The following is an 18285-nucleotide window of genomic DNA, read 5'->3' on the forward strand; positions in this document are numbered from 1 at the left end:
GGGCCGAAGCCCACCTGCAGTAAACATGACAGTACCTCAGCTGTGATGAGCATTGCAATGGGATATATTTATGTACCGCCGGTGGGTTCCAGGGAGCCACCCATGCTGTCGGTCCACATGGAGTTGTAACTGCATGTGTCCACTTCTAAAGAACCCCAGTCTGACTGGGGCATGCAGTGTGGGCCGAAGCCCACCTGCATTAAACATGACATTACCTCAGCTGTGCTGGGCAATGCAATGGGATTTATTTATGTACCGCCGGTGGCTTCCTGGCACCCACCCATGCTGTCGGTCCACAGGGACTTCACAATAGGGAGTTGTACCTGCCTGTGTCTATGAATTAAAAACCCCGGTCAGGTTGGGGCATGCAGTGTGGGCCGAAGCCCACCTGCATTAAATCTGACGTTAGTTCTGCTGTCCAGGGCACTGCAATGGGATACATTTATGTACAGCCGGTGGGTTCCAGGGAGCCACCCATGCTGTGGGTGCACACGGAATTCCCATTGCAGAGTTGTACCTGCCTCTGACTATTTATAAAAAAACGCGGTCTGACTGGGGCATGCAGACACCTTGACAGAATTAATATTGTGTGGCACATAGGTTCCCCATTGCTATGCCCACGTGTGCAGCTCCTGATGGCGGTGGCACAGGATTATATTTCTCATTGCTTCTGTACAGCATTGTGGGCTATCGCCCCGCCCCTTTTAAAGACGGTCGCTGCCTAGCCGTGCCAACCCTCTGCAGTGTGTGCCTGCGGTTCCTCCTCATGGCAGACACACTTATAAATAGACATGAGGGTGGTGTGGCATGAGGGCAGCTGAAAGCTGCGCAGGGACACTTTGGTGTGCGTTGTGGACACTGGGTAGTGCAGGGGGGGGGGGGTTGGGCAGCATGTAACCCAGGAGAAGTGGCAGCGGAGTGTCATGCAGGCAGTGATTGTGCTTTGTTGGAGGTAGTGTGGTGCTTAGCTAAGGTATGCATTGCTAATGAGGGCTTTTCGTTGGGGGGGGCACTCTTGCCGCTATTGTGGCTTAATAGTGGGACCTGGGAACTTGAGATGCAGCCCAACATGTAGCCCCTCGCCTGCCCTATCCGTTGCTGTGTCGTTCCCATCACTTTCTTGAATTGCCCAGATTTTCACAAATGGAAACCTTAGCGAGCATCGGCGATATACAAAAATGCTCCGGTCGCCCATTGACTTCAATGGGGTTCGTTACTCGAAACGAACCCTCGAGCATCGCGAAAATTTTGTCCCGAGTAACGAGCACCCGAGCATTTTGGTGCTCGCTCATCTCTATTAACTAACTTAAAATAATTCAAGTTTCCAGGTTCCAAATGATTTACATCCTAGGATACTACAGGAAGCAGCAGATGTAACTGCTGGACCCCTTTGAAAAAGGGCAGAAGGGAAGAAGGTGGACCCAGGAAACTACAGCCTATAACTGGCTTCTATACCGGGAAATATTTTTTACTAATTATTAACCCCTTAACGACTGCCCCATCGGGAAACTACGTCCTCAGAAAGTGGGCTTTAATGCCAGAGGACGTAGTTTTATGCATCCTCTTTGGATTAATGCCCACGTGACAGCTCCATGCTGTCGGTGCCCGCAGGTAGCCGACAGCATGGAGCTGTCATCCCAGGATGCGGGCAGTCCCCCCCGGTATTGCGATCGGCGGTATCCAATGGATAGCGCCGATCGCAAAAAAGTAAAGAAAAGTGCCTAAAAAGTTAGATATTCAGCTGTCCTGATGGATTGGATCCATCAGAGCAGCTGAAAATTCTTACCTGGCTTGTCGGCGGTGTCCCCCGGAGATCGGGTCCTCCCGGACCCGGCGGTGGTCTTCTGCGCATGCGCGCGAGACGATGAAGTCAGGCGCATGCGCAGAAGCCCGGCAGCCCCCGGCAAATTTGAAATCTCCTGGCTCCCGGCTCCTGAAGGTAGCCGGGAACCAGGAGGTGTTACTGGGGACCGCGGTGAGCAGTCCCCGGGCACGCGATCGCCGCTAACCATTGGATAGCGGCGATCGCGAAAAAGTTAAAAAAAAAAGTCAGTTTCACCTCCCCTCATGGATCGGATCCATGAGGGGAGGTGAAAATACTCACCTAAGTCCTCCCCGATGTCCCGATGTCCCGGGACCCGAATCCCCGTCTGCCCATGCGCACCCGATGATTGACATCGGGCGCGTGCACAGACGGGCTCGAGCCCCGGGAAATTTAAAATCCCTCTGCTATTGGCTGCCATGTGTAGCCAGGAACAGAGAGATTATACCGGGGACATGATCACTGTTATCCAATGGATGACAGTGATCATGTAAAGTTTAAAAAAAAGTGAAAAAAAAAGGGTAAAAGTAAAAAAAAAAGTTTAAAAAAAGTTAAAAAAGCTTGCGTTTCATCTCCCCCCACGGATCATATCTGTGAGGGAGGATGAAATGACGTACATAAGGCCCGCGGATTTATCCGCGGACCTTACCCCAGCTTCTGCGCACGTGCCCGTCACCACAATGGCAGGCGCATGCGCAAAAGCCGTGGATTGCCAGGATAATTTAAAATCTCCCTGCTCCTGGCTACAAAACTTAGCCGAGAGCCTGGAGATTTCACGGGGGGCCGCGGTGAGCGGTTCCTGATCACGTGTTCGCCGTAATCCAATGGATAATGGCAATCACGTAAAAGTAAAAAAAAGGTGAAGTTTCAACTCCCCTCACCGATGCGATCGGTGAGAGGAGATGAAACTTTTTACCGGAGGCCTCCGTATTTGCACCCCGACGCGATGTTCCTCCGTGAACTTACCCGGATTCTGCACATGCGACCGCCGGCAAAACAGCGAACGCATGCGCAGGAGTCGGGGAGCAGAGGAAATTTAAAATCTCCTTGCTCCCAGCGAGCAACGGTCGCCAAGAGACTGGAGCATTGACGGGTGGCCTCGTTGAGCGGTCCCCGATCACGTGATAAAAAGGTAGCGATCTACCTTAGGTCAGTCTCACATGACCGGATAGGAATTACGGATTCCGCATGCGTCTGATCCGCGGTAAAACGCAGATGAAGCGCATTGGATTACACAATTCCGCTCACATTAGCAGGTCGGAATTGTGTAATCCACTAGCAGAAAAGAGAACGCAGCAGGTTCTATTTTACCGCGGATATCCGCAACATAGAGCCCATTGTGCTCCATGGTCACGGATATACCCGCAGCCCATACGCAACTACATTGTAAACGGGCTGCGGGTACCTGGGTAATCGCTAAGCGACTGTGCGGGAAATACAAATTTAAAAAAAGTACTGCGAATGACCCCTCGTGTGAGTAGGCAGTTATGCGCAGTACAATAGGCGAGGCGGCCGTACGCAGGGACACAGCCGGGCTCACAGCTGGGATTAGCTGTGGGCCTCCGCAAGTAGATTCCACCTACGGCCGTGTGAGCCTGGCGTTATTCAGACCGCTACCTGTAATACGCAATTTACAAGAAGCCCCGGGAACGCTCGCCTTCCTGCAGTTCCAGGAGCAGCTTGTTGAGCGTCTTCTGTACGAGACCGCCGCACCTCATCAAGCTTACGGAGACTCACAGAGCGCCACTTTTTACACCCTATACCCACCACTGAGGTCAAGAAATGACCCCCAAAAAGCATGAGAGGAGGGGGGATACCCGGTTTTATTGCCCAATGTACCCATCCCAACCAGCCTCCGTAATTACCCCTGTCTTTGGAAATACCACACAGTTCACATTATTACTTTTATCTAAGATTTGGGGAACGCCGAAAAGGGCGCGGAGTGTGTGTGTGTGGGGGGGGGGGGGATTTTTAGGGAGTCAATTTTTATTCCGTACAAATGAACAATGGGGCCTTGAATTTATTCAGTTTTGCCCTGAAATCCAACAGGTGTTCCCTGCATTACAGGCCTAACCATGTGTCCTATAAGTAGATTAGGGCAACAATGGGTATGTTTTTGAACACGGGACAAAAGGGGGTATCCATTTTGGGGTGAAGGTCTTCATTCCTATGTAAACTGTACAAAAAAAACAGTTTTTAAATTGACAAAATTGCCAAAAAAAAATGAAAAACGTAATTTTTTCCTTCTGCTTTGCTTTGATTTATTCAAAATCTGTGGGGTCAAAATACGCAGTACACCCCTAGATTAATTTATTAAGGGGTCTAGTTTATAAAATAAGGGTCATTTGAGGGGGTTCTTTATCGTTTTAGACGCTCAATGGCTCTATAAAGGGACAATGGGGCCTGGAATTTATTCCGTTGTACCCTGAAATCCAATGGGTGCTCCTTCCATTATAGGCCTAGCCATGTGTCCTTTAAGTAGATTAGGGCCACAAGGGGTATGGTTCTGAACACGAGACAAACAGGGGTATCCATTTTGGGGTGAAAGTCTTCATTCCTATGTGTGCTGTACAAAAAAAACTGTTTTTAAATTGATACCAATGCCAAAAAAATGAAAATTGTAATTTCTTTCCTACTGCTTTTCTTAGATTTATTCAAAAATTGTAGGATAAAAATACACAGTACACCCCTAGATGAATTCATTAAGGGGTCTAGTTTTCAAAATGGGGTCATTTGTTGGGGTTCTCTGTCGTTTTGGCCGCTCAAGGGCTCTACAAGTGGGCAATGGGGCCTAAATCGCCTTCATGCTAAATTTCTGTTCTGAAAGCCACCGACTACTTCTTTCATTTTGGGCCCCGTTGTGCATCCAGACAAAAGATTAGGGCCACAATGGGTATGTCTCTGAACACGGGACCAACAGGGGTATCCATTTTGGGGTGTAAGTCTTCATTCATATGTGTGCTGTACCAAAAAAGCAGTTTTTAAAATGACAGAATTGCCAAAAAAACGAAAATCACATTATTTTCCTTTTGCTTTGCTTGAATTCATTCAAAAACTGTGGGGTCAGAACGGGCAGTACACCCCTAGATAAATTCGTTAAGGGGTCTAGTTTTCAAAATGGGGTCACTTGTGGGGGTTCTCTTTGGTTTTGGTCGCTCAAGAGCTCTACAAAAGTGCTATGGGGCCTAAAACGCCTTCAAGGAAAATTTATGTTCTGAAAGCCACCGACTACTCCTTTCATTTTGGGCCCCTTTGTGCATCCACACATAAGATTAGGGCCACAATGGGTATGTCTCTGAACACGGGACAAACAGGGGTATCCATTTTGGGGCACAAGGCTTCATTCATGTGTGTGCTGTACCAAGAAAGCAGTTTTTAAAACGACAGAATTGCCAAAAAAACGAAAATCACATTTTTTTCCTTTTGCTTTCCTTGAATTCATTCAAAAACTGTGTGGTCAGAGTGGGCAGTACACCCCTAGATAAATTCGTTAAGGGGTCTAGTTTTCAAAATGGGGTCACTTGTGGGGGTCTCTTTGGTTTTGGCCGCTCAAGAGCTCTACAAAAGTGCTATGGGTCTAAAACGCCTTCAAGCAAAATTTATGTTCTGAAAGATACCGACTACTCCTTTCATTTTGGGTCCCGTTGTGCATCCAGACATAAGATTAGGGCCACAATGGGTATGTTTCTGAACACGGGAGAAACGGGGGTATCCATTTTGGGGTGTAAATCCTCATTTTCATGGGCAATATAGGAAAAAAATATGTCTTTAAAATGACATATTTGCAAAACTATGAAATTTTATTTTTTCTCCTCTAAATTGAATTAATTTCTGAAAAAAACTGGTAGGGTCAAAATACTCATGACACCCCTCAGTGAATACATTAAGGGGTGTAGTTTTTTAAATGGGGTCATTTGGGGGGGTATCTATTATTCTGACACTCATGAGCCTTTGCAAACTTGGCTTGGTGCAGGAAAACAAAGTGTTCCTCAAAATGCTGAAAAGTAATGTTAAATTGGTACGCCCTATAGATGGTTAAAAAAAAAAAACGAAAGTTTTTCAAGTGTGCATTCAGAATAAAGTAAACAGATGGAAATATATATCTTATCAAAAATTTGTACAGGATGTTTAGACATATTTGAGATATTACAGTTGAAAATTTGAAAAAATGACAATTTTTTCAAAATTTTTCCAATATTGGTACTTTTAATAAATATACACAAATTATATCAGTCTCTTTTTACAACCAAAATGAAGTACAACATGTGGTGAAAAAACAATGTCAGAATCACTTGGATATGTAAAGCCTTTACGGAGTTATGCTACGTTGAACGACGCATGTCAGATTTCCAAAATTTGGCTCCGTCACTAAGGCGCAAACAGGCTTTGTCACTAAGGGGTTAAACAGCATATATGCAAGTACTTGGATGTGAATGGAGTAATTAACCAGAGCCTGCATGAGTTTGTAACAAACAAGTCATGCCAGACAAGTCTAATTTCCTTCTACGACAGAATCACTGACTGGGTTTAGCAGGAAATTGTGGTAGGTATTAGAGATGAGCGAACGTACTCGTCCGAGCTTGATATTCGTGCGAATATTAGGGTGTTCGGGATGCTCGTTACTCGTAACGAGTACCACACGGTGTTCCGGTTACTTTCAGTTTCCTCTCTGAGACGTTAGCGCGCTTTTCTGGCCAATTGAAAGACAGGGAAGGCATTACAACTTCCCCCTGTGACGTTCAAGCCCTATACCACCCCCCTGCTGTGAGTGGCTGGAAAGATCAGATGTATAAAAATCGGCCCCTCCCGCGGCTCGCCACACATGCCTTGTGACTTAGCTGAGGGAAAGTACTATCGTGCTGGAGCTGCTGTAGGGAGAGCGTTAGGAGTTAGTGTAGGCTTCAAGAACCCCAACGGCCCTTCTTAGGGCCACATCTACTAGTGTGCAGTACTGTGTTAGCACAGTATTTTTTTTTTTTTTTCCAAAATTGGATCTGCAGAGCATTGCGCCCTGCAATAGGGACAGAAGTGGGGGTTAGGCAGGGAGAGTGTTAGGAGTTAGTGTAGGCTTCAAGAACCCCAACGGTCCTTTCTAGGGCCACATCTATCCGTGTGCAGTACTGTCCAGGCTGCTGTTAGCAGTGTTGCATATTTTTTTTTTTTCTCAAAACCGGCTGTGCAGAGCATTGCACCCGGCATTAATACTACAGGGATAGAATTGTGTAGGCAGGGCCAGAAGACATACATTATTCATTGAATACACGCAGTGTGGGTGTTCCTTGTAAAAAGCAGGGAAAAAATTCTATTTGGCCTGCCTCTGACAGTACTCAGGGCTCTGTGTACGTGTGTGCTGTGCGCTGAACGTTCAGAAAAAATCAGACGCAGTCAGCTACGTTTTACCGCAGGCGTGCGGCAATTTTTTTCCTGCATGGGAAATCCCTGATCTGCTGTAGGTAGCGAATTACTTTGCATCACTGCAGTTCTGGGACAAATTGGCAGGGCCACAACACAGTTATTAAACTTAGTATTCATTGAATACACGCAGTGTGGGTGTTCCTTGTAAAAAGCAGGGAAAAAATTCTATTTGGCCTGCCTCTGACAGTACTCAGGGCTCTGTGTACGTGTGTGCTGTGCGCTGAACGTTCAGAAAAAATCAGACGCAGTCAGCTACGTTTTACCGCAGGCGTGCGGCAATTTTTTTCCTGCATGGGAAATCCCTGATCTGCTGTAGGTAGCGAATTACTTTGCATCACTGCAGTTCTGGGACAAATTGGCAGGGCCACAACACAGTTATTAAACTTAGTATTCATTGAATACACGCAGTGTGGGTGTTCCTTGTAAAAAGCAGGGAAAAAATTCTATTTGGCCTGCCTCTGACAGTACTCAGGGCTCTGTGTACGTGTGTGCTGTGCGCTGAACGTTCAGAAAAAATCAGACGCAGTCAGCTACGTTTTACCGCAGGCGTGCGGCAATTTTTTTCCTGCATGGGAAATCCCTGATCTGCTGTAGGTAGCGAATTACTTTGCATCACTGCAGTTCTGGGACAAATTGGCAGGGCCACAACACAGTTATTAAACTTAGTATTCATTGAATACACGCAGTGTGGGTGTTCCTTGTAAAAAGCAGGGAAAAAATTCTATTTGGCCTGCCTCTGACAGTACTCAGGGCTCTGTGTACGTGTGTGCTGTGCGCTGAACGTTCAGAAAAAATCAGACGCAGTCAGCTACGTTTTACCGCAGGCGTGCGGCAATTTTTTTCCTGCATGGGAAATCCCTGATCTGCTGTAGGTAGCGAATTACTTTGCATCACTGCAGTTCTGGGACAAATTGGCAGGGCCACAACACAGTTATTAAACTTAGTATTCATTGAATACACGCAGTGTGGGTGTTCCTTGTAAAAAGCAGGGAAAAAATTCTATTTGGCCTGCCTCTGACAGTACTCAGGGCTCTGTGTACGTGTGTGCTGTGCGCTGAACGTTCAGAAAAAATCAGACGCAACCAGCTACGGTTGAGTGCAGCCTTGCGCCAATTTCTTTCCTGCCTGGGAAAAACCTGCTCTGCCACAGTTAGTAATTCTGCAACAGTAAAGTTCTGTGACAGTTTTGCAGGGCCGCAACACAGTTATTAAAATTATTATTCAGTGAATAGACGCAGTGGGCCTATCCTTTTAAACAAAAGGGAAAAAAGTATATTTGCCCTGCCTCTGACAGCCGTCAGGGCTCTGGGTACGTGTGTGCTGCGTGGAGAACGTAAAAAAATCAGACGCAACCAGCTACGGTTGAGTGCAGCCTTGCGCCAATTTCTTTCCTGCCTGGGAAATACCTGCTCTGCCACAGTTAGTAACTCTGCAACAGTAAAGTTCTGTGACAGTTTTGCAGGGCCGCAACACAGTTATTAAAATTATTATTCAGTGAATAGACGCAGTGGGCCTATCCTTTTAAACAAAAGGGAAAAAAGTATATTTGCTTTGCCTCTGACAGCCGTCAGGGCTCTGGGTACGTGTGTGCTGCGTGGAGAACGTAAAAAAAATCAGACGCAACCAGCTACGGTTGAGTGCAGCCTTGCGCCAATTTCTTTCCTGCCTGGGAAATACCTGCTCTGCCACAGTTAGTAACTCTGCAACAGTAAAGTTCTGTGACAGTTTTGCAGGGCCGCAACACAGTTATTAAACTTAGTAGTATTCATTGAATACACGCAGTGTGGCTTGTCCTTTGAAAAACAAGGGAAAAAATTGTATTTTGGCTGCAGGCTTGCGCCACTTTCTTTCCTGCCTGGGAAATCAAATCACTGGTAATACACCATGCTGAGGGGTAGGGGTAGGCCTATAGGACATGGACGCGGGCGAGGACGCGGAGGCCCAAGTCAGGGTGTGGGCACAGGCCGAGCCAGTGTGGTGGCCAGGGGTAGAGGCAGGGCCAGACCGAATAATCCACCAACTGTTTCCCAAAGCGCCCCCTCGCGCCATGCCACCCTGCACAGGTCAAGGTGCTCTACGGTGTGGCAGTTTTTCACAGAGACGCCTGACGACCGACGAACAGTGGTGTGCAACCTTTGTCGCGCCAAGATCAGCTGGGGAGGCACCACCAACAGCATGCACAGGCATATGATGGCCAAGCACCCCACAAGGTGGGACGATGCCCGTTCACCGCCTCCGGTTTGCACCACTGCCTCTCCCCCTGTGCCCCAACCTGCCACTGAGATCCAACCCCCCTCTGAGGACACAGGCACTACCGTCTCCTAGCCTGCACCCACACCCTCACCTCCGCTGTCCTCGGCCCCATCCAGCAATGTCTCTCAGCGTAGCGTCCAGACGTCGCTAGCGCCACAGTTTGAGCGCAAGCGCAAGTACGACGCCCCGCACCCGCACGCTCAAGCGTTAAACGTGCACATTGCAAAATTGATCAGCCTAGAGATGCTGCCGTATAGGCTTGTGGAAACGGAGGCTGTCAAAAGCATGATGGCGGCGGCGGCCCCGCGCTACTCGGTTCCCAGTCGCCACTACTTTTCCCGATGTGCCGTCCCAGGCCTGCACGACCACGTCTCCCGCAACATTGTACGCGCCCTCACCAACGCGGTTAATGCCAAGGGCCACTTAACAACAGACACGTGGACAAGCACAGGCGGGCAGGGCCACTATATCTCCCTGACGGCACATTGGGTGAATTTAGTGGAGGCTGGGACAGAGTCAGAGCCTGGGACCGCTCACGTCCTACCCACCCCCAGAATTGCGGGCCACAGCTCGGTGGTGGTATCTGCGGCGGTGTATGCTTCCTCCACTAAAGCATCTTCCTCCTACTCCTCCTCCAACGCAACCTCTGTCTCGCAATCAAAATGTGTCAGCAGCACGTCGCCAGCAGTCGGTGTAACGCGGCGTGGCAGCACAGCGGTGGGCAAGCGTCAGCAGGCCGTGCTGAAACTACTCAGCTTAGGAGAGAAGAGGCACACGGCCCACGAACTGCTGCAGGGTCTGACAGAGCAGACCGACCGCTGGCTTGCGCCGCTGAGCCTCCAACCGGGCATGGTCGTGTGTGACAACGGCCGTAAGCTGGTGGCGGCTCTGCAGCTCGGCACCCTCACGCATGTGCCATGCCTGGCCCATGTCCTTAATTTGTGGTTCAGCGCTTTCTGAAAAGCTACCCCCACTTGTCATACCTGCTCGGAAAGGTGCGCCAGCTCTGCGCACATTTCCGCAAATCCCACACGCACGCTGCCACCCTGCGAACACTGCAACATCGGTTTAATCTGCCAGTGCACCGACTGCTGTGCGACGTGCCCACACAGTGGAACTCTACGCTCCACATGTTGGCCAGACTCTATGAGCAGCGTAGAGCTATAGTGGAATACCAACTCCAACTTGCGCGGCGCAGTGTGAGTCAGCCTCCTCAATTATTTACAGAAGAGTGGCCCTGGTTGGCAGCCATCTGCCAGGTCCTTGGAAAATTTGAGGAGTCTACCCAGGTGGTGAGCGGCGATGCTGCAATCATTAGCGTCACCATTCCTCTGCTATGCATCTTGAGAAGTTCCCTGCAAAGCATAAAGGCAGACGCTTTGCGCTCGGAAACAGAGCCGGGGGAAGACAGTATGTCGCTGGATAGTCAGAGCACCCTCCTGTCTATATCTCAGCGCGTTCAGGAGGAGGAGGAGGAGCATGAGGAGGATGAGGAGGAGGGGGAAGAGACAGCTTGGCCCACTGCTGACGGTACCCATGCTGCTTGCCTGTCATCATTTCAGCGTGTATGGCCTGAGGAGGAGGAGGAGGATCCTGAAAGTGATCTTCCTAGTGAGGACAGCCATGTGTTGCGTACAGGTACCCTGGCACACATGGCTGACTTCATGTTAGGATGCCTTTCTCGTGACCCTCGCGTTACACGCATTCTGGCCACTACGGATTACTGGGTGTACACACTGCTCGACCCACGGTATAAGGAGAGCCTTTGCACTCTCATTCCCGAAGAGGAAAGGGGTTCGAGAATGATGCTATACAACAGGGCGCTGGTGGACAAACTGATGGTAAACTTCCCATCCGACAGCGCTAGTCGCAGAAGGCGCAGTTCCGAGGGCCAGGTAGCAGGGGAGGCGCAGAGATCAGGCAGCATGTACAGCGCAGGCAGGGGAACATTCTCCAAGGCCTTTGCCAGCTTTATGGCTCCCCAGCAAGACTGTGTCACCGCTCCCCAGTCACGGCTGAGTCGGCGGGAGCACTGTAAAAGGATGGTGAGGGAGTACGTAGCCGATCGCACGACCGTCCTCCGTGACGCCTCTGCCCCCTACAACTACTGGGTGTCGAAGCTGGACACATGGCCTGAACTCACGCTGTATGCCCTGGAGGTGCTTGCTTGTCCTGCGGCTAGCGTCTTGTCAGAGAGTGTGTTTAGTGTGGCTGGGGGAATCATCACGGATAAGCGTACCCACCTGTCAACCGACAGTGCCGACAGGCTTACACTCATCAATATGAACAAAGCCTGGATTTCCCCAGACTTCTCTTCTGCACCAGCGGACAGCAGCGATACCTAAGCAATACGTAGGCTGCACCCGCGGATGGAAGCATCGTTCTCTCTCACCATCCAAAACGGGGACATTTCTGCTTCATCAATCTGTGTCTAATATTCCTCCTCCTCCTCCTGCTCCTCCTCCTGAAACCTCACGTAATCACGCTGAACGGGCAATTTTTCTTAGGGCCACAAGGCTCACTCATATAATTTTTCTAAACAATTTTTATATGTTTCAATGCTCTTAAAAGCGTTGAAACTTTAACTTGAACCAATTTTTCGTTAAACTGGGCTGCCTCCAGGCCTAGTTACCACTTAAGCCACATTAACCAAAGCGATTAATGGGTTTCACCTGCCCTCTTGGTTGGCCATGGCCAATTTTTTGGATGTACATTAGTACTGTTGATACTGCAATTTTTGTGGGCCCTCGCCTACAGTGTAATCAAATGAATTTTTAGCCCACCTGCATTACAGCTGATGTTACATCCGCTGTGTTGGGCAATGCAATGGGATATTTTTGTGTATCGCCGGTGGGTTCCAGGGAGCCACCCATGCTGTAGGTGCACACGGAGTTTTACCTACATGTGTCCACTTGTAAAGAACCCCAGTCTGACTGGGGCATGCAGTGTGGGCCGAAGCCCACCTGTATTAAGCACAACATTACTACCTCAGCTATGTTGGGCAATGCAATGGGATATTTTTATGTACCGCCGGTGGCTTCCTGGCACCCACCCATGCTGTGGGTCCACAGGGAATTATAAATGCATCTGTTTTCACTTGTAAAGGACCCCAGTCAGACTGGGGCATACAGTGTGGGCCGAAGCCCACCTGCATTAAGCACGACATTACTACCTCAGCTGTGTTGGGCAATGCAATGGGATATTTTTATGTACCGCCGGTGGGTTCCAGGGAGCCACCCATGCTGTAGGTGCACACGGAGTTTAACCTACATCTGTCCACTTGTAAAGAACCCCAGTCTGACTGGGGCATGCAGTGTGGGCCGAAGCCCACCTGTATTAAGCACGACATTACTACCTCAGCTGTGTTGAGCAATGCAATGGGATATTTTTATGTACCGCCGGTGGCTTCCTGGCACCCACCCATGCTGTGGGTCCACAGGGAATTATAAATGCATCTGTTTCTACTTCTAAAGAACCCCAGTCAGACTGGGGCATGCAGTGTGGGCCGAAGCCCACCTGTATTAAGCACAACATTACTACCTCAGCTGTGTTGGGCAATGCAATGGGATATTTTTAGGTACCGCCGGTGGCTTCCTGGCACCCACCCATGCTGTGGGTCCACAGGGAATTATAAATGCATCTGTTTCCACTTCTAAAGAACCCCAGTCTGACTGGGGCATGCAGTGTGGGCCGAAGCCCACCTTAATTAAACATGACATTACTACCTCAGCTGTGATGGGCACTGCAATGGGATATTTTTATGTACCGCCGGTGGGTTCCAGGGAGCCACCCATGCTGTCGGTCCACAGGGACTTCACAATAGGGAGTTGTACCTGCCTGTGTCTATGAATTAAAAAGCCCGGTCTGACTGGGGCATGCAGACACCTTGACAGAATGAATAGTGTGTGGCACATAGGTTCCCCATTGCTATGCCCACGTGTGCAGCTCCTGATGGCGGTGGCACAGGATTATATTTCTCATTGCTTCTGTACAGCATTGTGGGCTATCGCCCCGCCCCTTTTAAAGAGGGTCGCTGCCTAGCCGTGCCAACCCTCTGCAGTGTGTGCCTGCGGTTCCTCCTCATGGCAGACGCACTTATAAATAGACATGAGTGTGGCGTGGCATGAGGGCAGCTGAAGGCTGCGCAGGGACAGTTTGTTGTGCGCTGTGGACACTGGGTCGTGGGGGGGGGGGTTGGGCAGCATGTAACCCAGGAGAAGTGGCAGCGGAGTGTCATGCAGGCAGTGATTGTGCTTTGTTGGAGGTAGTGTGGTGCTTAGCTAAGGTATGCATTGCTAATGAGGGCTTTTCAGAAGTAAAAGTTGTTGGGAGGGGGGGGGGCACTCTTGCCGGTATTGTGGCTTAATAGTGGGACCTGTGAACTTGAGATGCAGCCCAACATGTAGCCCCTCGCCTGCCCTATCCGTTGCTGTGTCGTTCCCATCACTTTCTTGAATTGCCCAGATTTTCACACATGAAAACCTTAGCGAGCATCGCGATAATTTCGTCCCGAGTAACGAGCACCCGAGCATTTTGGTGCTCGCTCATCTCTAGTAGGTATAGTATATATTTACATTAGTAAAGCATTTGACAAAGTATCTTATACCATCTTTTTTTTTCATTTAATGTTTTTATTGGAGATTTATCAAGCATATATATCTCGGCTAGAGATGAGCGAACGTACTCGTCCGAGCTTGATGCTCGCTCGAGTATTAGGGTACTCGAGATGCTCGTTACTCGAGACGAGCACCACGCGGTACTCGAGTCAATTCCATTTCCTTCCCTGCATGTTTTGCGCCATTTTCTGGCCAATAGACATGCAGGGAAGGCATTACAATGTCCTCCTGTGACGTGCCAGCCCTATCACACCCCCCTGCAGTGAGTGACTGGCGAGATCAAGTGACCGCCGAGTATGTAAAGCAGTCCTGCCCGCTGCTCGCCTCAGACACACGCTGGCAGAGATTAGGGAGAGTGCTACTGGTGCTATAGGGAGAGTGTTAGCATCTTCAAGAACCCCAACTGTCCTTCTTAGGGCCACATCTGAACGTGTGCATTACTGTTGTGGCTGCTGGGAGCAGTTTTGCACATTTTATTTTATTTTTTTCATCTCGGGCTGTGCATGGTATTACAGCTATAGCGTTCTCAGTCTGCAGTCTATTATACAGAGTATAGGGGCACTACTGGTCAGGCAGGGACAGTGGTAGTATAGAATCCTGTCAACAAGTACCCCAACGGTCCTTCTTTGGGCTACCTTGTTGGGCTCTGCAGACTATTGCGCTCTCAGTCTGCAGCCAATTATACAGAGTATAGGGGCAGTACTGGTCAGGCAGGGACAGTGGTAGTATAGAATCCTGTCAACAAGTACCCCAAAAAAGCTCCTCCTTAGGGCTACCTGTCAGCATGTGCATTACTGTTGTAGTGGCTCACTATTAGCCAGCTAGGCCATTTTGCAGCCCAGCATATAATTTTTTCAGCCTACTGTGTGAGTTACATAACCGCTGTGACCCTCCAAGTGCAGGCCAATAATTGCCTAATTTTTTACACCGCTCTGTGCGTCCCATCAACTTTACGCACAGCGTACGCCCACAGCCGCTGATAGAGGAAAAGACATATACACGCTATCTAGGCTCCTGGTTTTTTCAAAAACATCTGAAAAAAAAATCCTCCTTAGGGCTACCTGTGTACGTGTGCAGTTTACTGCGTGGCTGCTAGGAGTTGTAGTGGCTCACTATTAGCCAGCTAGGCCTTTCTGCAGCCTAGCATATAATTTTTTTGGCTTACTGTGTGCATAACATAACCGCTGTCAGCCTCCAAGTGCAGGCAAATAATTGCCTAATTTTTTACAACGCTCTGTGTCTGCTGTATTCAAAATACACCATGCTGAGGGGTAGGGGTAGGCCTAGAGGACGTGGCCGGGGATGCAGGCGAGGACGCGGAGGTCCAAGTGAGGGTGTGGGCACAGGCCTAGTTCCTGGTCCAGGTGAATCGCAGCAGGCTTATGCGGGATTAGGAGATAGGCAAGTTTCTGGGGTCCCCAGCTTCATATCACAATTTATGGGTCCACGTGGTAGACCTTTATTTAAAAAATGAGCAGTGTGAGCAGGTCCTGTCGTGGATAGCAGAAAATGCATCCAGCAATGTATCGACCACCCAGTCTTCTACGCCGTCCACTGTTACAACTCTGAATCCTCTCGCTGCTGCTCCTCCTTCCTCCCAGCCACCTCACTCCATGAAAATGACACATTCTGATAAGCAGGCAGACTCCCAGGAACTGTTCTCGGGCCCCTGCCTTGATTGGGAAAAAATGGTTCCTCTCCCACCTGAGGAGTTTGTTGTGACCGATGCCCAACCTGTTGTGGGTGTGGAAAGCAACACTTTTAAGATATGCAAGTTATTACTCCCACCACCGCAATACTGTAAATGCTCTGTGCAATTGTGCCTTGCAGGGTCCAGCACACAAAGGGTTAAGTGCACCCCAAAGACAGATTAATGTTCAAGAAGGTAAAGGTCGGCCAATTGATAAGGAGAGCCGACTCCTAGGTAAACTGATCAAAACAGAATCCTTCCTTCTCCAAGATAGTAAAGAAATCAGAGCATGAAAGGAAGGGGTTAATTCATAAGGCAATGGACCCCGCAGCAAGTAGCATACATGTCCCTAATTAAGGTTCATGGTTTAATATTTCCATTCACCAGAGACCATGCTCCTAATTGATTGCACAAATTCAGTGACAGGGGACACAGCCAATCACTGGCAGCTCTCGCCTGTCATTCATTCAGCGAGAGCTGCCTGGGATTGGCTGAGGTGCTCAGCCAATCAGAAGCAGCTGTCTGTGATTGACAGAAGGAAAAGGTCGGCCAATTGATAAGGCGCGCCGACTCCTAGGTAAACTGATCAAAACAGTACTAATAGGTCCTTTAAGTTTTCATTTATTTTTTCTTAGCTGGAAAAAAGTAACTGATCCTCAATTGATCTTCTTGACAGTTGTACAAAAATGTGTATTTTGAATTATCTGAGTTTGGAAGGGTTTTATAATGTAAAATGCAATCCATTTTAATAAACTCTTGCCTGATATGTCATTGTATTATTATATGTCACAATAATAATAATAATAATAATTAATTCTATAGTGTGCATATATTGAACAAAAATTTAATACATTGCTTTGATAGCATAAAACACCAAAGCAGATCAGTCTAAAACTATTTATGAGAAAACATATTTCAAATAGTGCGATGTTTTTGATGAATTCATGTACCATATGGTGACTAAAATTAGGACATTTTTCATCATTATATACAAATATCTTTATAATTAAATAGCCTTACCTTAACATCATTTACATTCATCCTAGTGCCTTCTTTTCCAACAAATATATCATCAATGTCAACAAGAATGTATCTGTCCAAAGATAAACTAAGCTTCTTCCCAGACAGAAAGGATATAGCATCTATAAAAATTAACTTGTGCATCCAAAAATTCAAGTTGTTGCCAAACAAGACTCGTTGAATTCCATCGTGAAGTCCTAAATCCTGGATAACAGTGGCATGATGGGAAGATCTGGATAAAGAGTATTCATGGTGTTCTGGTGTTTGTAGTTCAGATAGAATCACTGGTTGATAAGTTGAATGATTGTATTGAAAAACTGTCCAATCTTCTCCAGGCAAAGGACCTTTCTCAACTGTTGAGGCTCTTGTTATGTGCAGCAGTGGGGAATTTGGGTTAACAAAATAGTTTTTTAGAGCTACATTGTTGTAGAGTAGTAACGGAAAGCCTTTCAGTTTGGTACTTGGCAAGCTGTTCTCAGTAGCTTTATGGAAAGCAATGATGCTCACACTATACTCAACGCAATACTTTTCTAAGAGTTCTCGATTCCATCCCTCCATTGCTACATACTTCAAAACATTTTCATAAATTATAATTGCATATTTGCCTCTGCCATCCTTTGTAAGTGGAGGAATATCTCCTTTTCCAGGTGCAATTACAATGTCATACTGAAACCTACTAGATTCCAAGATTGCTACAATGTCCTGTCCAAGTTGTGAGTACTGACTTTCTACAAACAGTAATATTGTGAGATCTGTCTTGGTAATATCAATTGGCTTTGTTAACTTTACCTCCATTGTCCGGTATGGCAACATGTTCATATCTCCACAACCAGCTTGTGTGGAAGTTTCAATAAGTACTATTGCCTGCTTGTGATCAGAATACAAATAGTAAGCAGAAATTACTATACTTACAAGGCAAAAAGTGGCTAAGAGAATTACAAGTGTTCGGAAGCTCCTCCTAAGCTTTACAATATGATTCATGTTTTTTTGTATTTCAGTTTCCGATATCTCTTTATTTCATGCTAAAGTGACAATGTTAGCAGGGCAATGAAGTGAGCTTGCACTCCTCTACAAAGGTTTATGTGACCATTGCACTGCATTTATAGTAAAGTCTTTCAGACAAGTTAAATCAGGTTAGCATAAACAATAGTTTGTAGTACCAAAATGTTGTACATCCGGAATCTTCTGATCACCAAAATAGATATTTTTCATCACCTACAAAAAAGAATATAATAATTTATATGTATGCATGGATTAATACAGCTGTGTAATACATAAAATAAGTGTAGCATATAAAAGCATCAATTTAATTGTTTTGCTCTTTTGGGATAATTCTGCTTTGGGAAAACAGTAAAGTAAAAATTCAAGACAGAATATGGATAGCCCATTGTATCCTATTGTAATCTAAAGCCAAAACAATGTGTTGGATTCATTTTACATGAGTGTAATTTAATATAGTCATGCTGTAA

At 47.5% G+C, this 18285-nt stretch overlaps 1 protein-coding gene across 2 annotated transcripts in view; it reads right to left on the reverse strand.

The window, feature by feature from the left end:
- Nucleotides 1–17797, reverse strand: part of LOC136573611 (bifunctional heparan sulfate N-deacetylase/N-sulfotransferase 4-like) — a 387126-nt gene extending 369329 nt beyond the window's left edge. For both annotated transcript variants that reach the window (XM_066574883.1, XM_066574884.1), the window contains exon 1: nt 16817–17797. In XM_066574883.1, coding sequence (XP_066430980.1) covers nt 16817–17797 — 981 coding nt within the window. The remainder of the gene's footprint in view (nt 1–16816) is intronic.
- Nucleotides 17798–18285: the final 488 nt, after the last annotated feature.

The sequence above is a fragment of the Eleutherodactylus coqui genome, chromosome 7 (genome assembly GCF_035609145.1).
Source record: "Eleutherodactylus coqui strain aEleCoq1 chromosome 7, aEleCoq1.hap1, whole genome shotgun sequence".
NCBI lineage: Eukaryota > Metazoa > Chordata > Amphibia > Anura > Eleutherodactylidae > Eleutherodactylus > Eleutherodactylus coqui.